The sequence below is a fragment of the Epargyreus clarus genome, unplaced genomic scaffold (genome assembly GCF_041222505.1).
Source record: "Epargyreus clarus isolate Ecla_fem2 unplaced genomic scaffold, WU_Ecla_fem_2.2 ptg000019l, whole genome shotgun sequence".
Taxonomy (NCBI): domain Eukaryota; kingdom Metazoa; phylum Arthropoda; class Insecta; order Lepidoptera; family Hesperiidae; genus Epargyreus; species Epargyreus clarus.
Window position 1 is genome coordinate 272,085 of NW_027332227.1, and position 23,861 is coordinate 295,945.

Sequence of the window (23,861 nt, forward strand, 5' to 3'; positions counted from 1 at the left end):
TGTAATAAATTATTACTTTATTATAAAATAAATAAAAATTATTTTATTAAAAAATAAATGTACTCTGCACGAGCATAAACTCGTGCAGAGTACATTTTACTGGATGGAATATACTCGTATTTCATTGCGATCAATGTTATAAAAGTCGAGCTACCAAAACGTAAATCAATGGATATTTTTATATCGACCAAAGAAATAAATAACCTAATATTATATTCGATGACCCGCTTGGAGAAATAGCGTCATGCTTACATAATACAAAGAGAATTCCTGGTTCAATCCCAGAGTCAATCCCAGATATATATACTTCATTCATTCGAAGGTGGTAGAACCCTTTGTGGTTCAACTCCGGCAGCACCACGACCACACCTATTTCTACCTAATACAGCAGTGTTAGGCGCTGCTGTGTCCCGGTTTGAAGGGTGTGGTAAGGAAGACAGACTTTTCCGAGGCGTTCCAGCTTAGTCGTCAGGGGTAGCGGCGCATCTGTGGCCGACCTCAGGTAGGAATATCTAATCCTATCTGGGGTTGATTACAGATGTCCATGGGCGGCAGTAGCCACTTATAGTCCACCATCAGGTGGACTGCATGCTCGTCTGCTATTCCTATATTATAAATAAATTTCGTGATATCTAATTACCCAGCTACGGCACACATTGTTGTATGTGGTCAACGATACTTCCATTACATATTAAAATCGGTTACCATATGACTTCATGGTTAGACAAAATGGCACTTTATTATCGCACGTTTAACCTTAGATCTTTAACGTAGTTTACGTAATCACTTCTAGTTATAAAGCAGGCGTCAGTTCTCGCCGTCGGAGTGGCGGGGACATGTCGATGATTAACGGATGATACCGATGGCACCCATCAATCTCTAGCCTGGATTAATTTACCCTCCCCTCCGCACCCACCTCCCCTTGCACCAGCTCTCCACAGACGTGGGGAATTCATTACAGTGATGATGGATTGGGAATTCTTTTGACAGATTTTTAATATTCCGCCCTTTTGTTTCCTGCGTCCGAATGATTTTATCAAGTCGTGTCGTTTCAAATTACAACTGGAGTTGCATCATCGCCAAAATGCTTTTTGACAACTGTAATAGCTGAAAATCGCGACCAAAAATTACTTTCAGCAATTTATTTGATGGTAGAACTTTAATAAAAGATGAGCCTTTTCTGTAGGGACACAATTGAATTGAGTAGTAGGATTTCTCACGTGAGTTATACAGAATTGTATGAAATGTAGAGATTAATAAGAAATAAATATATTCAGTGATATTTATATTGCATATTCTTAAAACAAACTTTAGTTTATTTCAGCGTTGTAAGAAATACAGATATAGGTATAAACCTATTGCAAGTATGCCAATGTAACAGCCTCATAATTGATAAGGGTTCATAGTAGGTGATTGTTTCATACTGCCACAGGTTTATATTTAAAGATGAGTTATCTTGAAAGTGATTAAGCGCATTGCATTTTCAAATGCGTCTGAACCACAACAGTGAAGTGTCCTCTCGTTAGCACTAATAGGAGCGTACTTCGACACTTGGCCGACTTGCATTGGTTCCACAACGACCCTACATAAATATAGTTTATTATGGACACTTAAACAACCGTTACAATAGCTTTAACCGTAACAGCTATTAGTTAAGAAGTTACGAAAATAACAAAAAACACAAATCTTAGCGATTATATGCCCGTTGACAATTATTATTTATCCAACTTTTGTATAAGTACTAAAGTTCGGAGTTCGAAAATTTTAGTTTTCCTAAATTGTCAAACTTTAAACTGTGGTAGATGGGTTAGGAATGATTATTACTAACGGTTAACTGCTCTAGCTACGCCATAGATGCTAAACGGGAATGTTAATCGTCAGTCGTCACCAATATAGGTACCTACGTACGGATAGATTTAAACAGAATTTATTAGAACGATATCAAAATATGCACTCTACATTACGGCTAATGTTTGAAAGACACAACTGACCATTTTTAAATTATAGGTAGATGCTTAGCAGCGTAGAAAATGGAACGAGTAAGTACAAGTTACTAATGCGATCCTATGTGTACAAACAATAGGTCAAATTTGAGAGAAAAATGCGCTTAAAAGCTATTCCGAAAATACAGCTCTAAAAGTGCGCCGTGCAATGCATTTGGATGTCAGACAAAACACAGAAACATCCGTAGAGTATGCACGTTGGTATTATAGTATGATGTCCACGGTTATTACATTGCCCGTAGAATCAATATTGATAAATTCGTAATTAATACATTTTGAGGGTCGGTAAGTATATTATTAACGTTTATCTAATTATATTATCATCTGTCCACCTATCTATTAATGTTCTACTTGATTCCTACTACTGTAGGCCGTCAAAATTTCAAAATAATACTTATCTATATAGGTACGTAACAGCAGAAAATAAATAATTTCATAGGATGACTACTCATTTCCTAAATTCGATTACTTAGTGGCCTTCTTGACAAGCCAAAAAACACATTGTTATCAACTTTGTTTTATTTTACGTTCTACACTAATCTACACATATTTACGTACCTAGCTAGTATGAATAAATTTGAGCTTGTTTTCTGAATAATGACTTAATACTCCCATATAAACGAGAACTTGTACTAAAATCATCACATAAACACATTTAGTTCTAAATAAAGCTACGTGGCAGCAGACAAAACAAAAGCAAGGTTTCCAGTAGAAGGCTCGAGTTGAGTTACTTGAGCTAAAACTGTTTTAGACTGACTGTCCGCACTCCGCGCTCTGCACTGCCGGCGCCGTCGCCCGCGTGTCAAGGCCTTTACATATTCTCTAACGTATATCTCATTCTTAAGTGAACAAAAGATATGAATATTATTCAATTTCTTATACTAACTGTAAGATAATACAATAAATTCGTTTACTAAAATCCTACCTATAATTCATAGACGATACGTGTAGTAGAGCGGTCAGCGTAACAGTCTGATACATAAAGAGTACCGGGTTCGATTCTTGGCATCAACACGATGAATTTAAACTTTGTTCTAGGTCTCGGTGTTTATGTACTCGTCTAAGTACGCGTCATAGACACAGTCACAATAAAGGGAATCCTAGTGTAAGCTTACGAGTGTAGAAAGCATTATTTATCTATTTGAATTGAAACGGACGTTTAACCTTCTGCCGCTGAGGTGGTAGTCTGTCAGACACCGCTAAACGAAAAAACGTTACCATTTAGAAATGCGGCATGATGTTTTGGTGTCTCGCTCAGTACCTTCCTAAGATTGTTCGTGCTATGTGATAGTCGCGGCTAGACGATCACACCATGCTTACTTTTCGTGTTACGAGGTGTTAGTGTCTCACAGACGTAAAAGTACAGCAATAAATACTGGATTCTAATATACGTCACATCAGCAAGACCATGTTAATTCCCTTGTGTCTATAATACGTGTCCACAGTAGATCATCAAAAATTCCTAAATATCTTAGACGTAACCTCATTTTCATCATGGTAAGACATATATTTACCATTCCAAGGGACTCGGGATTGATTCCCGGCAGGACCAAACACGAAAAAATTACAACTTTTGTTTATAAGTTTGAGTGTGTCATAAGTATCTTAATACACTTTATTAAGAAAAAAGCATTAGTATGTGTATCCGTGCTGGACGTGTCAAGTTTAGGGCTAGTTGGCGCTGTGTGTAAGTGGTCAAACATTTATTTATTTTTTTCCTTTTGTACATGTTCAACCAAAAAGATCCCTTTAGGCTTGCTAAATGAGACTGTAACGGAAAGTTCAATATTAAGGTTCTTAGAGACGAAGAAATTGAAGAATGGCTATAGTTAGAAGGTGAGATATAGTTCCAGATGAAAGGGAAAACCAAACCAAACCAGAAAACCAGGAAGTAATAGAGGAATCTGAAAATGATTTACCCCCTAGTCTGCGTTAGTTTAGATTCTCCCTCTGTGCATGTAAAAAACCAATCTACCTTGAGTGTGCCTCGCAACTTTGCAAAGGTTATAAATTTTATTTTTGTAAAAAGGGCAAAACTTGAGGCTAAATTTTGGCTAAATGAACCGTGTGATTTCAATATATTTTCTTTTTTTGGTCTAAAATGATGTCATAATTAAAATAATAAACGAAAATCTTAACTTACTTTGACTATTTAAAAAATACGTGTTGTTACTTACCTATACCTAGTGTAAAAACCTTGTTTAAATGTCATATTTCAGTATAAAATACAAAATAAATAGTTAGCTTTATATATAAGCCTCCATATATTATATTGTAAATTAACGAAGTATATTTATGTCTATTTTGATATATTTTTTTGGCTTTATTTATATATATTAAAAATAGGCGTATTTTATTTTGACGTCTGTTAGACTACGCCTCAGTCAAGTATTACCAAAAAAGTCACCTCAGTCGCAGAAGGTTAATTAATATTTATGAACACACAGACCCGAATAACATCACATCATCATCAACCATCAATTTATATTTGGGAGTAAAGTCTGCACATGTTGGCTATCTGAATAGCATTCTGGCTTCCCCGATGTCGGAGGAAGCTAGGGTGCTATTTAGGTTAGCTGACTTAGGTTTAGCAAAAAAATAATTTGGGTTCTATTCTATTTTTTTTATTATTATTTTATCTAAAATCATATTCAAATTTGGATTATTCAAAATTGATTAATATTGATTTTTTTTTCGAACATTAACAAAATACCACCGCTTTGGATAGTGGTTCGTTATAGAGAGGAAGTGGCGAAAGAAATTCCGTATGTGCGCAATTTAAAATATTTTAAAAGTATGTACTCGTTTTATACAATGTTATGAGATGAATTGCTTAATAGTTTGTTTGTACGGGATGATGTGTTCGCCCAGCGAAAAAATCCCACTTTTAATTAAAAATAAATAAATAAATAAATCATCAACCCTGGTCAATCCCAATGTAATAATAAGTACATATTTCCAACTGTCTGTAATTGGTCCAGTAACTACCTCGTTTAATCTAAACTGCCCTCAGTCTGGATCCTTGTAATCTGGTCCTTCATGCCTAGTCAGATCTTTGTATTCACGGCTAAAACAAAATTTATCTACCTATATAAACAAAACAAATATTGCCTTTATAGTCTGAGCTTGATAACATACCGCATCAAGTAGTGCATGTTTAGTGAAGATTACAATGGGCTTCTCTTTTTTGCCGGTGTCATGACTTTGGCGAAGCAAGTAAGTAATTAACGAAGGAAGGTAGAACGAAAGAAAATTATCGACATACGAATACTATAATACTAATTTAATTAAGTCACAAGATAATTCTCAACTTGGCTAAAGAGTGCACGTGATCTATGCTTGCGTGACTAGTACTAGACACTATATGGGTCGTATGTAAATTGTATTTTAAAAGCATTATTATGTACTACTTTTAACTCAATAGCGTAAATAGCGGTACACGCAACGCCATCTATTATCAACATACGGAAGATCGCCACCTTACGTCCACTTTATATTGCCCGAATCTAGTAATTTTTCGTGGTTCTTTCTGCAGCAAATCCAAATCAAAAAATATTTGTAGGTTTTAAAATAGTGTCACAAGCAGCTAAATTAGGTTTATAGTGCATAGCGCACATACGGGACAGGTTAGCGCCCTTGAAACCGCGCCAACCGGGCCACGCGGCCCTCAGCGACACTGCACTTAGCCACTTACCTATATAGGTAATATCAAGCTTGGACCACGGAGTTTTAACTTTAATCAGGTTGTCAACTTGCAAAAGAAACATACGATAACAATACGTTTAGAATTATAATATTAAGAAAGTGGGACAGTAATACGAGTAGGTCGATCACCATAATAATGATACAATGAATTAAAAGTAGCAGTTAACTTCATTAAAATCTAATGAAGTCAATATTTATTACAATAAATAGTAGTAAAGTAGCGAGTATAAAACGTCCTCAAAAATAAATAATATAATAATAATGGGAAAAACTTGCAATTTCCTACCGCCCACCCCAATACATGTTATGTGTTTAAAACCTTACATGCAATTAAAAAGTAAAAATCAAATTAATGCAATTAAAGAGTATTAAAAAGTAATATAATAGTCTTAGTAGTAACACTAGAAACCTAATCATTGATGTAAGCTAATGTTCACCTAAATGCTTTAAAACTTACGATACTTTACATTTAAGTACCTACACCTAAACTAAATCAGTAGTTCAGCTACATAGATGACAAATCCTTATTTACAGGAAACCTCTATCTGCGATCCAACTGAAATGGTAATCGTAATGACACATGCAAATGTAAATAAACGGATCCCTGCGGTTGAACGTCTTAGTCGTAAACTGCATTCATGGTGTGAATATTCATCAAAACTCGCCGCAGATTAAATCGCAGTCGCTATCCGCCCACACTGCGAACTGAGTAATGGCGGCGGCGGTTACTGCGGGAGTGCGGGCGTTACGAATATTGCTCCTCCGTACTTAGCTGCATTCCGTGCGATCTAGACAAATAACTTCAAGTGCCAACGCTCCTACTACTGCCTTTTATAAGTCCAACGAATTGACTATAATTGCTATACATTGCGCGTTTTGCTTCTAACTTATTAACAAACGTCTTTATATAAGCAGCAATTGAATTCTAGCTGTTAAACTGAAACCTAGATATAAGAGAATAGCAGTAGCAATATGGTAGTAGTAGTCACGTCCGGTCCGTTCGTTCGGTTACGTGACGGCGCGTGACAGCGCGGCGGTTGCTCGGCACGAACCGCCCATACCTTCTCGGTTACTGCGCTTCGTTCCTCGTTCGGGTACTAAGGTCATTCTAAATAATTTTGCGACCAATTATTCGAAATCGTAATGCAAATTGGATCCAATTACAATTACAGTTTAAAGTCACACTGTTATTATAGGGTAATTACTTATCAATAGAACAGCCAACACCAAAATGTAAGAAAAGTATAAGCCTTCAATATGCAATTCATCGATTTCCATTCGCTGAATTACTCATTGAAAGCCTACAAAATTAAATGATCCATAAGTCATTAAGAGATTATTATGTTAAATTCTAATTAAATTAAATGTTATTGTTTTGATTCGTACATAATCATTTGTCTATAACCCAGTAATTGGTAATTTTTCATAATAAGTCTCGTAAAGGTCGTGAGGTCTAGTCCTCAAAAGTCTAGTGACCTAACGTTGGTTCAAAATTAATTTTATTAAGATTATACAAGTAGATTATAACATCTTGTACTGATAACACTATATTTGGACTTATACTTCTATTGTTATATAGAAATAGGTAAACATTTGTTAAAATTAGTGCCCCATTGCTCCAAATTGTAGACTTCAACACTGTGAAAATAACGAGTTGATGAAGATGGTGATTATACGTTATTATTACGCCTTACGCCAAGTGAAGCTTCAGCATTACTTATACATTATTATTACGTTTAAGGTCAATCTAGGATTTATCTATGGTCATTCCAAAAAAATATATATCTGTGAAATTTGTGTCCGTCTGTGACAAAAGTGACGTTTTATTTTCTGACATAGAACTGACAGGTGGTAAGTCATTCAACTGTCAAACGGATTTATTTGATATTGTTGTATGTTAATTACAGAGTTTACACTAATGTAGGTTATTTTATTTGCATGTTGTATGCGAAAACTGATGCAAATTACAAGTTTACAACCTTGAAACATGGGTAGGGATCGTGAACGTGACCGACAAAGCGTCGACAGACACCGAAGTCGGAGTCGCAGCCGAGAACGCCACAGAAGTCGTGGTCGTGATAAGAACAGAAGTCGCAGCAGAGAGAACAGTCGACGGCGCAGTCGGGATCGCCGCAGAAGCCGCAGCGTAGAACAGAAAAGAAGTCGCAGTCGAGACCATCGTAAGAGCCGAAGCAGAAGTTGTAGCTCCGACCATAAAAGAAGCCGTAGTCGTGACCGCCACAGAAGTGTTAGACGAGAGCGAAGTAGAGAACGTAAAAGAGACAGCAGAGACAGGAGAGACACGCGCAAGTATGGAGAGTCTAGTTCACAGCGACGCAGTACGGAGCGGGAAGGGAATCATAGCAGAGGGGACCAAGAGTCCAGTTACAATGGAAACAGGGGCCGGAGCTCTTACAGGGAATTCAGTAGCGGCGGACTTGGAGGTTTGTTAAAGATTTTTCATTTAGTTTGAATAATTACATGACATGTATCAACTGTTACTAATCCATGTGATATTAAAATCACTTTAGGACACTTCATACTTAACCATAATTTTTAAAGAAAGACTACCATCTTTAAGTAAGTATAAGAATGAAATAATGCTTGTGTATGCAATATATTGTTTACTAGAGTTCATAACCGTTATGCCTTATGTAGTCCCCATAGCACTATCATTTTAAATATACCTTTGTTGAGATCATGCAAATTATTACATAGTACATGTTTTATATGTGTGTATCATAAATCTAATTTTATTAATTGTAACTTGCCTAACTTCCAGGGTTAGGAGGAAGCAAGGGGCCTGCATTTAAGAATCGTTATAAACCACAGGAGGAAGAGTTTCTAGATGCAAGGCGAGAACAGAGGGAACGGATTGGACAAATTCCCAGTTCCTCTGTGTGGGGAAAATCACCACCTTACCCAGAGTAAGTTATACTTGAAAACCTCTTTGCCTAACTGTGGAACATAATGTTTTTCGAATATATTTTTTATTTTATTTTATTATTTATTCTTTGTCAAGGTCTGCAGCCCAAAAGGCTTGATGATTTCAAGTTATGAGTGTTGGATATATTTAAATTGTTGGAGTAACATAGGCAATTTTTAAACAGTCAGGTTTCTTGTTTTTATAATAATGCTTTGATTTCATTTTTAATTGATAAAATCTCATAGAACTATTCGGACATACAAAAGATTCAAGGTTCAATTTCTAGAAATACATAGACCTAAGCTTCTAATTCATGTTATACATACACAACATGTCTTACTAATAAAACTGTGTTTTGTTTAATATTAGATAAGATAATAATATGTGTCTATTGTAATATGATAACACATGTTTCAATTATGTCTAGGAAGTATTTATAATACATAAACTCATGTGTATCAGTAACATCCACCCTATTTGAAATCAAGACAACTAGAATTAATTTATTAAATAGAAAAAGATATAACAGTATTAATGCATTCACAGTTCAGAAGAGGAACCTTCTCCAAAGAAGAATCAAGACAAATCAGATAAGAATAAAGATAAGAAAAAGAAAAAGTCTAAGGATAAAGACAAAGAGGACACCAAGCAGAAACTGAAAAAGTTGAAGAAAAAGCTTAAGAAAGCCAAGAAAGCAAGAAAAAAGGCCAAAAAGAAGAAGTCACGGAGTTCCAGTAGCGAGAGTAGCAGTACCAGTAGTGAAGACATCTGGGTGGAAAAAGGAAGTGAGTAAAGCACTTGTATTCTATCTCAAGTGGACATCATAAACTAATTCAGGTTAAGCATAAGCATGTGATGTCCTTGACTGGATTGTAGCAATGTATTAATGGCTGCCACACTTAAGTAGTCAAGTGGTTGGCTGACATACTTTAATTACAGTTAAACCTTAACATTGTTTGCCATTGCAATCACAAGTTAATTTCGATTGCTAAATGATGGTATGATGTGGTTATGAAATTCATATCATGAATGTACATAAAGACAATTTTAACAAATAAAAGAATTAAATAAATTATCACCCATCCTCCAAAGTTTATTAATGACACATTTTAATGTATTTCCAGAAGAACATGAAATTGAAGAAGCCATTGATGCTGCAAAATCCAAAAGACAAGATGAAGAGCTATCTACTGAAGTGGTGGGGCCGACACCGCGCGTGGGCCCCGCGCTCGGTCACAAGGACTTCGGGCGGGCGCTGCTGCCCGGCGAGGGCGCGGCCATGGCGGCGTACGTAGCTGAGGGCAAGCGAATCCCGCGCAGAGGGGAGATAGGACTCACTTCAGACGAAATAGCCGCTTACGAGTCTGTAGGATATGTTATGAGTGGAAGCAGGTAAGAAACTTACATAAACTCTTAATAAATAATGGTTTTTAAAAGTACATTTCATAAAAGTTAGTTGTATTTATTATTGAAAAATGTTTGAAAAAAATAGTAACCACCATAACTTTAATACTAGAAATAGAAATAAATTAGCAATTCCTAAACATAGATTATGTAAGGTGGCTAGGTCTTTCATGGGTAACTGTATTCGCTACTACAATAAAATACCTGACCACATTTTGAATCTCACAGAAAAAAAGTTCAAACATGTCACTAAACAAATGCTATGTAAAAAAGGGTACTATAAACTTAGTGATTATTTGACTGACAAAATGGTGTGGTCTGAAGTAGTTTCTGCTACACATGTACCATTAGGTTAAGTTTGACATTGTAAAAATCATTTTTTTAAAGATGTGTGTTATGGAGTTTCTTTCGCCGCTTCTTCTCCATAACGAAACACCTTGTGAAGTGGTGGTAGTTGTATTGACTTTCAAAAAGTGCTCTGTAAAGAACCCATTATGAATAAATAAAATTTTGATTTGATTTGATTTGTTGAATTTGTTATTAAAATAAGATTTAAAATTTCAGACATCGGCGCATGGAGGCAGTGCGAATCCGTAAAGAGAACCAGATCTACTCAGCGGATGAGAAACGCGCGCTGGCGGCCTTCAGTAAGGAGGAGCGCGCCAAGCGGGAGAACGCAATTCTTTCGCAATTCCGCGACGTGTTGCAAGCCAGGTACAATTTTTATGCAGTTTAAACATGCAGTTTTTAATTAAATATGATTAAGTTACTAGCTGACCCGGAAAAGGTTGTGTTGCCATATAAATAAAAAAATGTTAAGGGTGAACAACCATTATCACTTAAGGGTATGAAAAATAGTAACAGACTCACAGACCTACTGAATATGCATGTAAAATTTGGTGATCATCGATAAAGCCGTTTTGGTATAGTAACTAACATTGTGACACGAGAATTTTATATATAAGATTAATAAAAATAACTGCACGGACGTTCTTGCCATGGACGTGCAAGATGTGGAATGAACTTCCTCCCGAGGTATTCCCGGAGCGCAATGACATGGGGCTATTCAAAAAAGAGCTCTCCTTCAAAGCCGTCGATGCATTGGCGACTCCTCTGGTTACCTATTTTCCATCAGGTAGCACGTCTGCTTTATAGTCAGGTTCAAATATATGAAAAAAACAAATAGGCAGTACCTCTTGTGTTTAGTCGCCACAACTGCCAAAGAATATCTGTAATAAGTTCTAGATAAAATTGACTTTGACTTTAATACATGAATTGTTTTCTATTTTAGGTCACAACGCCGGGACAACACCTAGTAACAAGCTTAGTGTAGTAATCGTGACTGGAATCTCTGACTTTGAATTATTGAAATTGTGTTGTGTTGTTAACTGCATTTTGAGTGGGATTAAGTGAGTTAAGAGCTGTTTAACGGTAAGAAAATGTGACTGCAGACTCTCAAGTTTTGTTATGTAGCTAATGAAACATAAGGGCAAAATGTATCAGGCAAGAAATTTTATTTTATAAGGATCTATAATAATTTCGCTATTCACGTCATAGATGTAGTAAACTGGCTTACGTCTGAGAAATGGTCACAACCACTCATGTATATCATGTTCTCAACACCCAAAAAAATGGATCCTACCGGAATTAACATCACAGATGGATAGTTGAACTTACAATAAGTAAACATAACTAATTGGAGGTTTAATGCCTTTATATGTATACCTCGATTGCCTTGATAACACAGCAGTACACCACTATGTATAACACAGAAATAGGTGTAGCATTGGTATCTTTGTTTTGTATATACTGACAATATCATGTATTTCAAATGAATCCATTTCATGAATTCACAAAGTGTATTTTATATTGTGTTACGAACCAAACATTATCTGATGATTTATAAGTAATAAGTTGTTTTTTAACATTTTTTTGACTTTGTAAAAAACTACAAATTAATAACTGGATGTAAGAAAATCACTGCATAGGTAAGTACAATAAGTAATAAATAAAATAATTTTATTTATTAAAGTAATAAATAGAAGTATTTTTTATAAAAATAGTTTTATTTTCTCACATCTTTCAGACACTAGATAATAATGACTATATTAAAATTATATTATATGTTTTCGTTTATAAGTTCACTTCATTTCCAGCTATTTTTAATTTTCTCAACAAAATTGTGAAATGATGATGACATTAATTTTGAAGCAATTCAGTAATATGCACGATTAATTTTAAAAACTCTGCATTCGTACAAACATACACATTCATTCTCAAAACCATAATACATATTAACCACATAACAAGAAAATCTAATTGCCTATTATGATGATTGTTTATCATTGCAAACAATATTTCTTTCTCCTCTGAATTACGACTATATTTCTATACATACGTATATCTATACATACGTAAAAAAGTGGCAAGTTGTAAAAATGTCATTCAGTAATTAAATACTATGTTTTTAATTCTTATGCTTACCAAAAACTAAAATATATAATTTTAAAATAATGATACATCTTATAAAACACTGTAGGGCAAACTGATACACATAATCACTATAGCACTGGGCTAACAACAACCTGCTCAAAAAAGCCATGTCAAAGGATTTATATCACAAACAAGATAATTATTTTAATGACATAACATTTTTCAGGTCTGTGTTTTTTACCTTCCCGTACATAATAATTATTGATTGAATATATGTGAATTTGTTTACTAAAAATATACATTAATCAAATTGAGGTATATTTGTGTACATGAAAAAACGTGTAAAATGTTCTAATGACTTTTTCAACTCTCCTTTAAAGTTACAATCACAGAGACAGATGCCCATGGCATCTACTTTTTTAAATCCATAATCTAAGGGACTTACCATACTTATATTCCAAGAGATATTTATATGCATGTTTAGTTTTATTAATAACTAATTAAGTTTAGTATTACCTTACAAAAATATAATTATATTTAGACACTTATCTTATTTGTGTTATGTGAAACATTCTTCTCACTGTTAATATTGCTTTTGATAATTAATTAAATATTAATATTTCTAATAAGAAATAGTACTCACTAGAATCAAGCTTTCTATTTAAATTATTAGTATCTTGTAGGTAGGTCCAACTAGGAGGTGGTGTATGTCGCAAAATAATAATTGATCAAATTTATATATTTTTTCCTGCGTTACTTCACCCCTTTAATTTTATTAATTTGTTATTATTTTTTTATTAGTTGTCCAAAATTATTCTCATACACTTAATTTTTAAATAAATCTTGTTAATGAAATAGTAATTTTGTATTAAATTACAGAGAAAGGTTACATTTTCTTTGTTGTACAAGTTACCTAAAAGCACGTATCGCCATACACAAATTTGTGTGTTTTTAAAAAGACTTAAAATATTGTAAAATTGCAGGCACCCATTGACCAAGTCCATTCAGTCTTTTTTTTTCATATTAATATGTGACGTACCACAAACAGGTATCAGATTGGATCTGTATTTCAACGTTTTAATATTCCTTATTTTAACACACAACGCACACAATTGTAGTTCATACTTAATAACTTCAAACAGCACACTACATTTTTACAATTTACAGAGTTCGTTTTGTTCGTACTCGAGCTGTCGCGACGTACATGTTGTAAAATCCGGTACTTGAACAAAAGTCTAGCTATATAACTGGAAGCCGATTTATCGTAATCGTTCATTAATTTTTAACATGATATTGGTAAATAATATATCGAAAATGATAAAATTGAATAACAACATTCATTTTGTCCTAAAACAACTTTCGATGATTTTATGACTAGACTGTCGAACAAAAATCGGACCTTGGCAATCGTGTGCAACATGGCTCAGGCACAGTACAAATATGGAACAGTATGGAAACTAACCCTAGTTGATAAATAATTACCTATACACCATTGAAGTAATAAGGTTGTCATTTTTTTAATAATAGTGTTATTCATTTTTATATTAGCATTTACTGTCCTATTATGATCAATCAATTGAACTGCAATAACTATGCAATTTACAAATAATATAAGTAGGTAATCTCACGGCGTCGGTTAATCCCAGCAAAATACGATAATAATTATTATTATACAGTGTAAACTCCATGTAACGTCACTCGATTTAACGACAAACTCTCTAAAGCGTCGAAAACAATTAGCTTAGTTGGTTAAGCTTGTATTCCATACAATGATACACTCTACATAGCATTACACCCACTCTCAATAACGACCACAATTGAGTTAATTTTAGTAAAAAGTACCTTTTAAGTTGCTAAAATTAGTAAAAACTGCGAACCTGTGTACATTCTTTTGTCGCTTTATTATCCTAGTCCGCAATAAACTCGACTGTCGGCATCATGCACACTGCATACATAAAAATACTTCCTTTGTCACCAAGATGCCTCAATATCAGAAGATATGAATAAAATAATTAAAAAAATACAACAAAATTAATGGTGCAGCAAAAGACGTCAGACAAAAATAACAGACTACACGCAATAGCGTTAATAAGATTCTTTTTTATGTACATAACTACTAACACTAAACTGAAATAAACTTTTTCTTTTTCTAATACTGATTTTTCTTCTCTCCATTTAATGACCACTCTCTATAACGCCATAAAATGCACAGTCCCTTCAGTGTCGTTATATAGAGTTTACACTGTACTTCTAAATACGGAAAACTGTAGAATTGATCCAACTTGTGATACAACTTACTTTGACTTTTTGTAGATCTTTAATTTGTTATTAATTACGGCTTAACCTATAACGAGTTTTGGCGGTAGCATACAAATGAGTAAAATTAAAGCAATCAAAGAAATGAATAAGCATAAAAATTAATTTAAAAAAGGATAAGTTCGGTTTTAATGAAGCCGAATTCAAACAGCCGGATACCACGCAATACGCTCGTGTCATTTTTAAAAAGATCGCGGAAATAAACAGCAAACAAATAGCAACGGGGCCACTCGTTTTAAAGCAACACTCGCTACTGCAGCACTGCGAAAACCGCCGAGGGGCCTCGTCGACGTGCACGCTCGTGCGAGGGTGCCGTTTCGAACGCCTTGTCGGGAGGTTCCATCCTGGTCCATATTTGCACTGCGGCTCAGGGCTCGTAGCGCGCGAGGCGGGCGCGCGCGGCGGCCAGCTCGGCGCGCAGCCGCCGCACCTCGCCCGCGCACGCGCACGCGCAGCCCGCCTCCCCCGCCTCCTCCGCCGCCGCCTCCTCCGCTACGCTAGCCCCACTCACATTCGACACATTTCCCATATTTGTCACCTGCGTGCGGAAACGTTTTAGTTTAATGGCATTGTTGACATGCTGAATTGAAATACAGTAAAAGCTTTTTATTCGCGGGATATGTGTTCCATAAATATGCCGCGAATACAGAAACCGTGAATATGGAATGGTAATTTATATGGGATTATAGGGGATATGTTTCTAGGTGAAAAAAAAAAACAGATATATAAAAATATCAATTTAATTTAGTTTTTGAACATTTTGATTAATTATCTTAAGGCTTAGACATAATTGATTGGCTAAGGCTATTCATTGAGTAATAAGATGGCTTTCGTTCTGTTAGTTTACATTCCCAAAAACAACTATCCCGGCCAAGGCGGCTTATGTCAAAGTCCTCGGCGTAAGTAATTAGATGTATTTTACTTTTTTTATTAGTCCATTTGACGGCATTAACAAAGGATATTGAGTTGGATAGGTATTGGAATCCTTTTATTAGTATGGATGTACTTACTCGATGAATGAAGGAAGCACGAATAAGGAGCTTTTACTGTAGTTCTATTTAGCAAGCGTTTGTCATTGTTAATATTTGTTACCAAGTAAAAAACGTATTGAAATAAGTATCGAAAATTAATCAATCAATGTGAAATTGTTTTCTTTAAAAGCTACAAAAACTTGTAGTGCCCACCTCGACGCCGTTGTTGAGGGAGATGAGGCCGCTCTTGTTGGCGTTGGCGATGAGCTTGGTGAAGTTGGTCTTGTTCATGATGATCTTGACGGGCGGGCGGCGCGCGCGCACGCCGGCCCGCGCGCGCCCGCCCGCCTCCGACGACAGCTGCACGAACTTCATTTGCTGGTAACGTAGATTAGTAAACGTTATGTAACAAGATAATGTAACTTAACAAGAAAATGTAACCAGTTTTGACAATTGAAATTCGTTCGACGTCACTGTCATCTATTTACGTGTTTGATAAATATTAGAAAAATGTAGTTTTTAGACCATTTACGAATGAAACTATATTTCTCCGCATTTTTTCTTTCATTTTGTGTTTTTTCACCATTTAACTGCGCATGTCGGCATTGTTCCGCGTAAATTACACCATGCAAGCCATTAAATGGCTGACAGAACTGTCAGCCGCTTAAGCCATTTATTGGCTTCCTTCAATTACGAGGCGATGAGATATCTATACCTATGGATAACATTAATGTTTATAATTAATTAACGAGACAGAATTTTCCAAATATTTTGCCTCTGATTAAGTTAAAATAGGAGTGGAAATGAACCTGTAAATCGTGCGGGTCGATGATCTTCTTAACGGGTATCTTGTGTGGCGTGGTGGTAACCGTGGTCGTGGCGGTGGTAGCGGCGGTGGCAGGTAGCAACAGGCGGTTGTTGACGCTGAACACCTTGACGCCGTGCGGCGGCGTGCGCACCGGCGTGGCCGTCAGCACCACGCCCTTCGCCTTCCCGCCCGCCGCCGCCTCGCTCCCAGCCGCCCCCGCGCCCGCCGTCGCCACGGTCACTGGTACCGGCGTCACGCCGCCCATGCTCAATGAACACCCGCTTTCTTTTAGCATCAGTTTACCTGCGTCTGCATAACATCATTATTTAAGTATATTGATTTTAACCTTTATTATTATTATTTTTAAGAATTTACTTTTTATTTCTGAAGTGTAATCAAAAATTTTCTAATGCATGTAATGTTCACTCCTAGGATGACTTACCACTAAAAAGTCAGTTTTTGGAAAGTAGCATATACTTATGTTCGTTGTAATGTGTTACGTCCAGTTAAGTAAACCAATAAAGAGAAAAAAAATATTAATTTATAGCATCATTATATTTATATGGTTAAAGTAAAATCACTCGTATTGTATATCGTACTTTACCCGACCACTGTCTGAGATTGGAAGTAAAACTAAGTAATATTGGTAACATAGATCGTTTGGAAGTATTTCCTATGGTTACCGGAGAGCACGACGGTGCGGCCGCTCTGGATGGCGTTGAGCACGGTGCTGCCGTCGTCGGTGGGCAGCAGCGTGATGCCGTGCTTGCGCAGCAGCGCCGCCGCCGCCGCGTCCGCGCCCGCCGCCGCGCCCGCCGCGCCCGCCTCCGCTCCGATCCCAGCCTTTACATATAATAATAATAATAACAATAAAATCATTTATTCGCGGAAGTTGGCTACATTCAAAATAAACAACCGCAAAAAGATACAATAATTAAACACGATAAAACCTAAAACAAAGTATAAAAAAATAATAATTTAAAAACAATAACATAAAAATGTTGACAAGTATGCTGCAGCATAACACCGCGAAATGAGTCGAACTCAGCCATCAATCAATTAATCGACCTTATTGGCAAATCAGCCAACTCCACTTTTCGTCAAAAATGTTTTTTTAATTATTTTGATAGTAAACGATCCTGGGCGTGATTCCCAAATAATAATTCCTGAATTATAAAAATTCTATAAGTAAATCGCAATTCGAAAACAAGACAACTCCACGTGTATCGAAACGTTACAATTTTTTAAAAGCTAACTCCACTAAGTTGGCCATTTTATATGGCGTTCGACCTGCGGCCAGTTGTCGCTCCACAATTTTCACGATAAAAATTAATAAAATATGCAAAAAAGATTGCATTAGACAGAAAAGATACAATAGCTACAACATAATTCAAGGTATAGATATTATCTTATATATAAAATTCTCGTGTCACAATGTTAGTTACCGTACTCCTCCGAAACGACTTCACGGATTTTCACCAAATTTTATATGCATATTCAGTAGGTCTGAGAATCGGTCCCCTGAGGACTAAGCTGGACTGCTCTGAAAAATATATCTCCCTTACCCTTCAAACCAGAACACACCAGCGCTCAACACTGTTGTCATGAGGCAGAAATAGGTGTGGCGGTGGTGCTGCCGGAGTCGAACCACAAAGGATTCTACCACCCTCATATGTACATAGTTCAACACAAGTACATTAAAAAAGCTATTAAAATTAAAATCATCTGATCTTATAATGATATTTTCATTTAAAACTACACAGTTACCTCTAATGTGGGTTCTAGTTTTGGCTGTTTTATTGTTTCGTGCTGTAGTTTTATCTTGGGTTTTTCAATTTTAATTTCTGGAGTTTCTGAAATATTATAATTATTTTTTTTATTCTACATATTTTATATAGGAAAAGTCTCATAAATCATGTAAACTTTCTTACTGGTTAAGCTTTCCACGCTTAAAGTCTTTCTCGTTTCTTCCGCCATTTGTTCTGAAACAAAAAATATTTATTATTTAAAATAATAAAATAAAATAAATAAATAAATTATAGGTATAGGCGAACTTCAGTTTATTTCAGTTTAGACTACAAGAAACATTCAAGTATATTTACACAAAGATAATTCATGTAAAGTGTAGAAACATATGTATGAGACTGAAAGCTTTTATCCTTTACCTTTTAGGTAAAGTGGCGTGAAGTATACTAGGGGTGCGTATAGTCCGCGCTAAACTACTGGTCCGCTCTGAAGTTGTTGCTCTGAGGTTTAGTTAGCATATACTCTGTAACGTAAGGGCACACTAAATGTGCTATGTACCCGTGGGCGAGAGCGGGCAGCGGAGAGCGCCGGGGGGGTCCTGCACTGTCATCGTCCTGCTACAATTTTCTATTGCGACGCGACTCGTTCGTATGTTCGGAGCGGCTAGCAGTTTGTAGCGGACCGTACGTTTTTTTTTCGAGAGGGACACCTTCAAAAGGTATTCGGTGCCGTGGGAGCGACACGGGGTTATGTGGGACCTTTACGGTTTAGTTTGGTAAAGTCTCGGAGCGTACCTGCGTCGGCCTCGGCCTCGGCGCGCTCGAGCAGCGCGGCCAGCTCGAGGTGGCGGTGGCGCAGCGCGAGGCGGCGCGGCGTGTGGCGGAACTTGCGGGAGCGTACCTGCGTCGGCCTCGGCCTCGGCGCGCTCGAGCAGCGCGGCCAGCTCGAGGTGGCGGTGGCGCAGCGCGAGGCGGCGCGGCGTGTGGCGGAACTTGCGGGAGCGTACCTGCGTCGGCCTCGGCCTCGGCGCGCTCGAGCAGCGCGGCCAGCTCGAGGTGGCGGTGGCGCAGCGCGAGGCGGCGCGGCGTGTGGCGGAACTTGCGGGAGCGTACCTGCGTCGGCCTCGGCCTCGGCGCGCTCGAGCAGCGCGGCCAGCTCGAGGTGGCGGTGGCGCAGCGCGAGGCGGCGCGGCGTGTGGCGGAACTTGCGGGAGCGTACCTGCGTCGGCCTCGGCCTCGGCGCGCTCGAGCAGCGCGGCCAGCTCGAGGTGGCGGTGGCGCAGCGCGAGGCGGCGCGGCGTGTGGCGGAACTTGCAGCGCGCGCGCACGTCGGCGCCGCGCCGCAGCAGCGCGCGCGCCGCGCCCGCGTGGCCGCGCGCCGCCGCCCAGTGCAGCGGCGTCATGCGCAACATGTCCCTGCACAAACACATTTGACATATAATCGATGTTATTGAACAAGTGTTGGAATGAAATCTACAAATAGGATAAAATTCTAAGTAATAATATTTATTTATGTAGACTGTAGGTACCGCCTTTATATATTTAAAGCTTCAAGGTAAATAAGTAATATTATCGATTTACCACATTCATTCTTGTTCAAGTATTGCTCTAGAAGTATTAAAACATTCGGTGATATTTTAAATATCATGATTACAGGGGCTTTACAATAAGATAGCAATACAAAGTTTTCAATTCCATCTTCAGGGACCGACAGATCTTCCTATGTCCAATATGCTTTATAAAATATGAGCAGCTAATTTTGTTACCTTCCAATAATGGCCCTCAAAACCGTTCCCTCCACTGTCAGCACGCTACGCTCCTGCTTACGCGAATCATCTCAAAATCAGTACAAGTACCTGCAGTCGACGATAGCGCCATGGTCGAGCAGCAGCGACACGACGTCCGCGTGTCCGGCGTGCGCGGCGATGTGCAGCGGCGTGCGCTCCACCTTGGTGCGCGAGTCGCGCGACACGCCCGCGCGCAGCAGCACCGCGCACGTCTCCGTGTGCGCGTTGGCCGCCGCCAGGTGCAGCGGGGACGTGCCCAGCTACCGGTACACTTATACGTTATAGAAAAACTATGTCTCGCAATTGTTTGCATGCATGACGAGTCAAGCTCATCCCGATATGTTTGAAAATGTGACAAGTTGTACTTAGATAAGGTGATTGAACGGAATGAACTTGAACGAATATTGGACATAATGACAGCTTCATTGGCCAAATTATTTAAAACACAGGTCCCGCAAACCTTAATGTCAATAAACAAAGATCAACTTCATTTTCAAGAATAATCACACACACACATATTATTTTCAAGCAAAAAGTAAAACTTATTTTCTAAATGTATTTTCTTTATTTGACAAAATAATAATCCTTATATAAGTCGACCAAGCCAACTAGACGAACGGGTAGAATGTGGCCTTACTCCCCGAGTACCGCCCCATGCCCCGATCACATCTTAGTACTGTTCGCAGCTAAACTCTCACTCTCACAATTCACGAATAATTTCTGGATTACAGTGTACATAGTTATTGTTTCTTTGTTATTTAGTACGTTATTTATTAAGTTTTGACTGTGCTGTGTGCTAAGACAGCGTCTAAATGGGGATAAATAAGACTATTCATAGCGGAGAGCGAACAATGATATTGCGAGATTGACGTTTTACATGATTTCTTGTACTCATTACTTTTCGTAACAGTCGTTAAAGTATAAATTATTAGACATAAATTTATTAAAATTTACATTTCATAGGTATAAATCGATATCTCACAACAAGTCATTATTTTTTTGCCAACGGTACGCACATAGGTTACGAGTGACGTTACGTTTGACATTAGTCTAGTTGGCTCGCTCGAGTAGGACTAACATATAAGCAAGTGGAGCTCACCCAGTCGGTGCTGAAGGGCGCGCCCTTGGCCATGAGGTCGAGCACGGTGGGCGTGTCGCCGGCGCGCGCGGCCAGCAGCAGGCGGCGGCCCAGCTCCACCGCCGCCGACGACGCCGCCACGCGCGACGCGTACCCCGCGCCCGCCGGGCCCGCGGACCCCGTCGGCGACGGCAGCGCCTCCGTCTACCGATAACCAACGTTTACCCGTTTTAAACACACAAAATCTTTATTCAATACCCGCGTATAATCAAACTTAATACGTATTAAATGTAATACCCATATTGATAGTTACTATATATTCATAGTCACTTAGTCTTGATCGCAGATCGAGAAACAAAAATATATTGCGACCATAGATTAGTAAAGATTACTCACTCCTAACAAGAAAATGTAACCAGATTTGACAATAGAAATTATCACTGTCATCTATTTTCGTGTTTGAAAAATATTAAAAAATTTAGTTTTTAGATCATTTACGAACGAAACGATATTTTTCCGCACTTTTTCTTCGATTTTGTGTTTTTGCACCACTTAGCTGCACGTGTTGACATTGTACCGCGTAAATTACACCATGACCGCCATTAAATGGCTAACACATTTGTCATTTATTTAGGTTTTATATCTAGATCTGGAATTTATTTTTCCCATAGATCCACAATACCGGATAATCTCATTCAATCTATAAGCAGTCAGGTACCTATTGTTTCTAATCATGAAAATATGTACTTAAATAAATAATCAACAATAGCTTATCAAGCCATAAGACTATTTTAAAATTATTTCTCCTGGCAATGCTATGTTCAATGTTTTATTTGGTTTTAAAATATATTTATCCGGATAAGGTAGTATATATTTCTTATACTTTCTACTTGCAAATTAACAGGTTTAAATAAATTGACAGAATATTATACACATAATTGGATATCCTCAAAACTAGGGTTCTAAGGTATTTCAGGGTAACCAGAGTTCCCCGTGTTACCCGTATTGAGTTAGTGGGAGACGTTCATTACATAAAAGTGATCACTTAACATCATCATAGCTTCCATAATTAATATTATACTAGTATGAATGATCATAAAACTTCTTACAGTTAGTATTTGTGGTGATGCTATCTGAACTACATCCTCCTCGCAAAGGTCTGACGTCATCTTGGCTCTGCTGTAATATCAAATTCATAAGATCAGATTTATCATACACATAATTATGGAGTACCTAATACATTCAGTCTATTTCTATATTATATTGAGCTGAGTCCATTTCTAAAAAAATCATTTTTTTAAAATGGTATTAAAAAAACACATACATTGCATGAATAATATTTTTTATTGCTTAATAATTGTGATACCCTATGAATTTCCAAGTATTTTTTGTTTTAAGTTATGCTATAAAGTTATAAATAATATGTCATTTGCATTCATAGTTCATCAATCTTAATCAATAATTAACCTGATTTAAGAGTATTTAAACTTATTTGAAATAAATTTTAACAACTTACTGAAATGCATGAAAACAGAAAATCAGTAGCAATGTTTCTACTTTTTCTTGATATACTTTTAAGATAGGAATAAAACAAATACCTAATATACTTAACTATAATACCTAAACATTTATTAACATAAGTTAAGCCTAAAAATGAATTACTCATGTAATGAGTGCTCATATAATTTGGCACTTAAAAATAGTATGCAGTCCATAGGTATATTGAGCAGCATAAGGTTACAAAATATTTTTGTGCAAAGGTATTGACAAATCATGAAATAGAGATCGTGTCCATATTATAACAATGTTAAATTTTCCATTTCGCGCGTCTTCAAATTAAATATATACAAACAAATCGAATACTTTGAAACAGGATAAGGATATGGAGACAAGAGCCCACCATACCTTTTTCGATCTCTAATCTTACACTTCCTTTTCCTGTCATAACGGAAGTTAATCTAGTAATAGATCATTGTTTGTTTTTCATACAGAGAACTTATTAAATGCACTTACTTGTGTCGTAATATACCCTTTAGATGTGCATTTTCTTCATAAATAAACTTCACTAAAAATGTAAACGTCAACAAAGTATTCACATTTTCTAGTGCAATAGTTAAGTCATCAGTTGATACCGCGAAAATAAATGTCAACTTTAATAGTTATTTTTGTTATAAGTTTCAATTAACAGAGATAATAATATGGATAAAAGTGCTATTCTTGCAATAATCAATAGTAATGTTTAGAAATTACCTACAGAAAATAGCTTATATTTTATTATTTAAAATAATTATAGGTTAGTTTCAAAATGCTGGGTTGGTAGCATTGAATAATAAATCATAGACAACATTTAAAGTAAAAAACCATGTATTCCTTTTTCGTTTATCTATTTTATCTTGTTTAGGCCAAAGAAATAAATACTTTTGAGTAAACATAATCGAGTTTTAGAATACCACAAAACTCGCAAAAAATGAATGTTACCGAAAACTATCACACAGAAAAGTTTGTCGAACTTGTGCATCAAGTCTGTGATTGACATAGAATAATTTTCTTCCGAGAACATAGACAATGATATTTAGTTCATGGCTCGGTGACGTCTCACTTTTACGACATTTAATTATCTGACGTCATGGCATGGCACTGACGTCGCTGCGGTCGATTTGATTTATTATTTACAGCTTCAGCCTT

The 23,861-nt window shown here is 36.9% G+C and overlaps 2 protein-coding genes across 3 annotated transcripts; one reads left to right on the plus strand and one right to left on the minus strand.

Annotated features, from left to right (window-relative positions):
* Positions 1–7,553: 7,553 nt before the first annotated feature.
* On the plus strand, positions 7,554–12,098 carry LOC140750020 (uncharacterized). 2 transcript variants are annotated; one of them, XM_073083308.1, is made up of 6 exons: positions 7,554–8,152; positions 8,491–8,635; positions 9,181–9,419; positions 9,759–10,026; positions 10,603–10,752; positions 11,330–12,098. In XM_073083308.1, the coding sequence occupies exons 1-6, from the start codon at positions 7,696–7,698 to the stop codon at positions 11,352–11,354; spliced, it is 1,284 nt and encodes a 427-aa protein (XP_072939409.1). In that variant the 5' UTR covers positions 7,554–7,695; the 3' UTR covers positions 11,355–12,098. The 2 variants fall into 2 exon arrangements, with proteins under 2 accessions (XP_072939409.1, XP_072939411.1); XM_073083310.1 differs by having other exon boundaries at positions 9,762–10,026.
* A 2,617-nt stretch (positions 12,099–14,715) lies between these two features.
* Atac3 (Ada2a-containing complex component 3) lies at positions 14,716–23,490 on the minus strand. The gene is made up of 12 exons (XM_073083707.1): positions 23,190–23,490; positions 22,286–22,355; positions 21,198–21,380; positions 20,168–20,358; positions 19,531–19,727; positions 19,107–19,409; positions 18,498–18,548; positions 18,334–18,419; positions 17,250–17,409; positions 16,568–16,875; positions 15,972–16,136; positions 14,716–15,325 (listed from the first exon to the last, which is right to left on the minus strand). Exons 2-12 carry the CDS (start codon positions 22,343–22,345, stop codon positions 15,155–15,157), a joined length of 1,875 nt encoding a protein of 624 aa, XP_072939808.1. The 5' UTR covers positions 22,346–22,355; positions 23,190–23,490; the 3' UTR covers positions 14,716–15,154.
* Between the last annotated feature and the right edge of the window lie 371 nt (positions 23,491–23,861).

Excerpts from the sequence above, each read along its gene's own strand:
- LOC140750020 (XM_073083308.1), top strand. The coding sequence starts at position 7,696 with ATGGGTAGGGATCGTGAACGTGACCGACAAAGCGTCGACAGACACCGA. Across the intron at positions 8,636-9,180 it reads AAATCACCACCTTACCCAGA|TTCAGAAGAGGAACCTTCTC; the intron begins GTAAGTTATACT and ends ATGCATTCACAG. Across the intron at positions 9,420-9,758 it reads CATCTGGGTGGAAAAAGGAA|AAGAACATGAAATTGAAGAA; the intron begins GTGAGTAAAGCA and ends ATGTATTTCCAG.
- Atac3 (XM_073083707.1), bottom strand. The coding sequence starts at position 22,345 with ATGACGTCAGACCTTTGCGAGGAGGATGTAGTTCAGATAGCATCACCA. Across the intron at positions 20,359-21,197 it reads CGCCCTTCAGCACCGACTGG|CTGGGCACGTCCCCGCTGCA; the intron begins GTGAGCTCCACT and ends GTGTACCGGTAG. Across the intron at positions 18,420-18,497 it reads AAGCGTGGAAAGCTTAACCA|AAACTCCAGAAATTAAAATT; the intron begins GTAAGAAAGTTT and ends ATAATATTTCAG.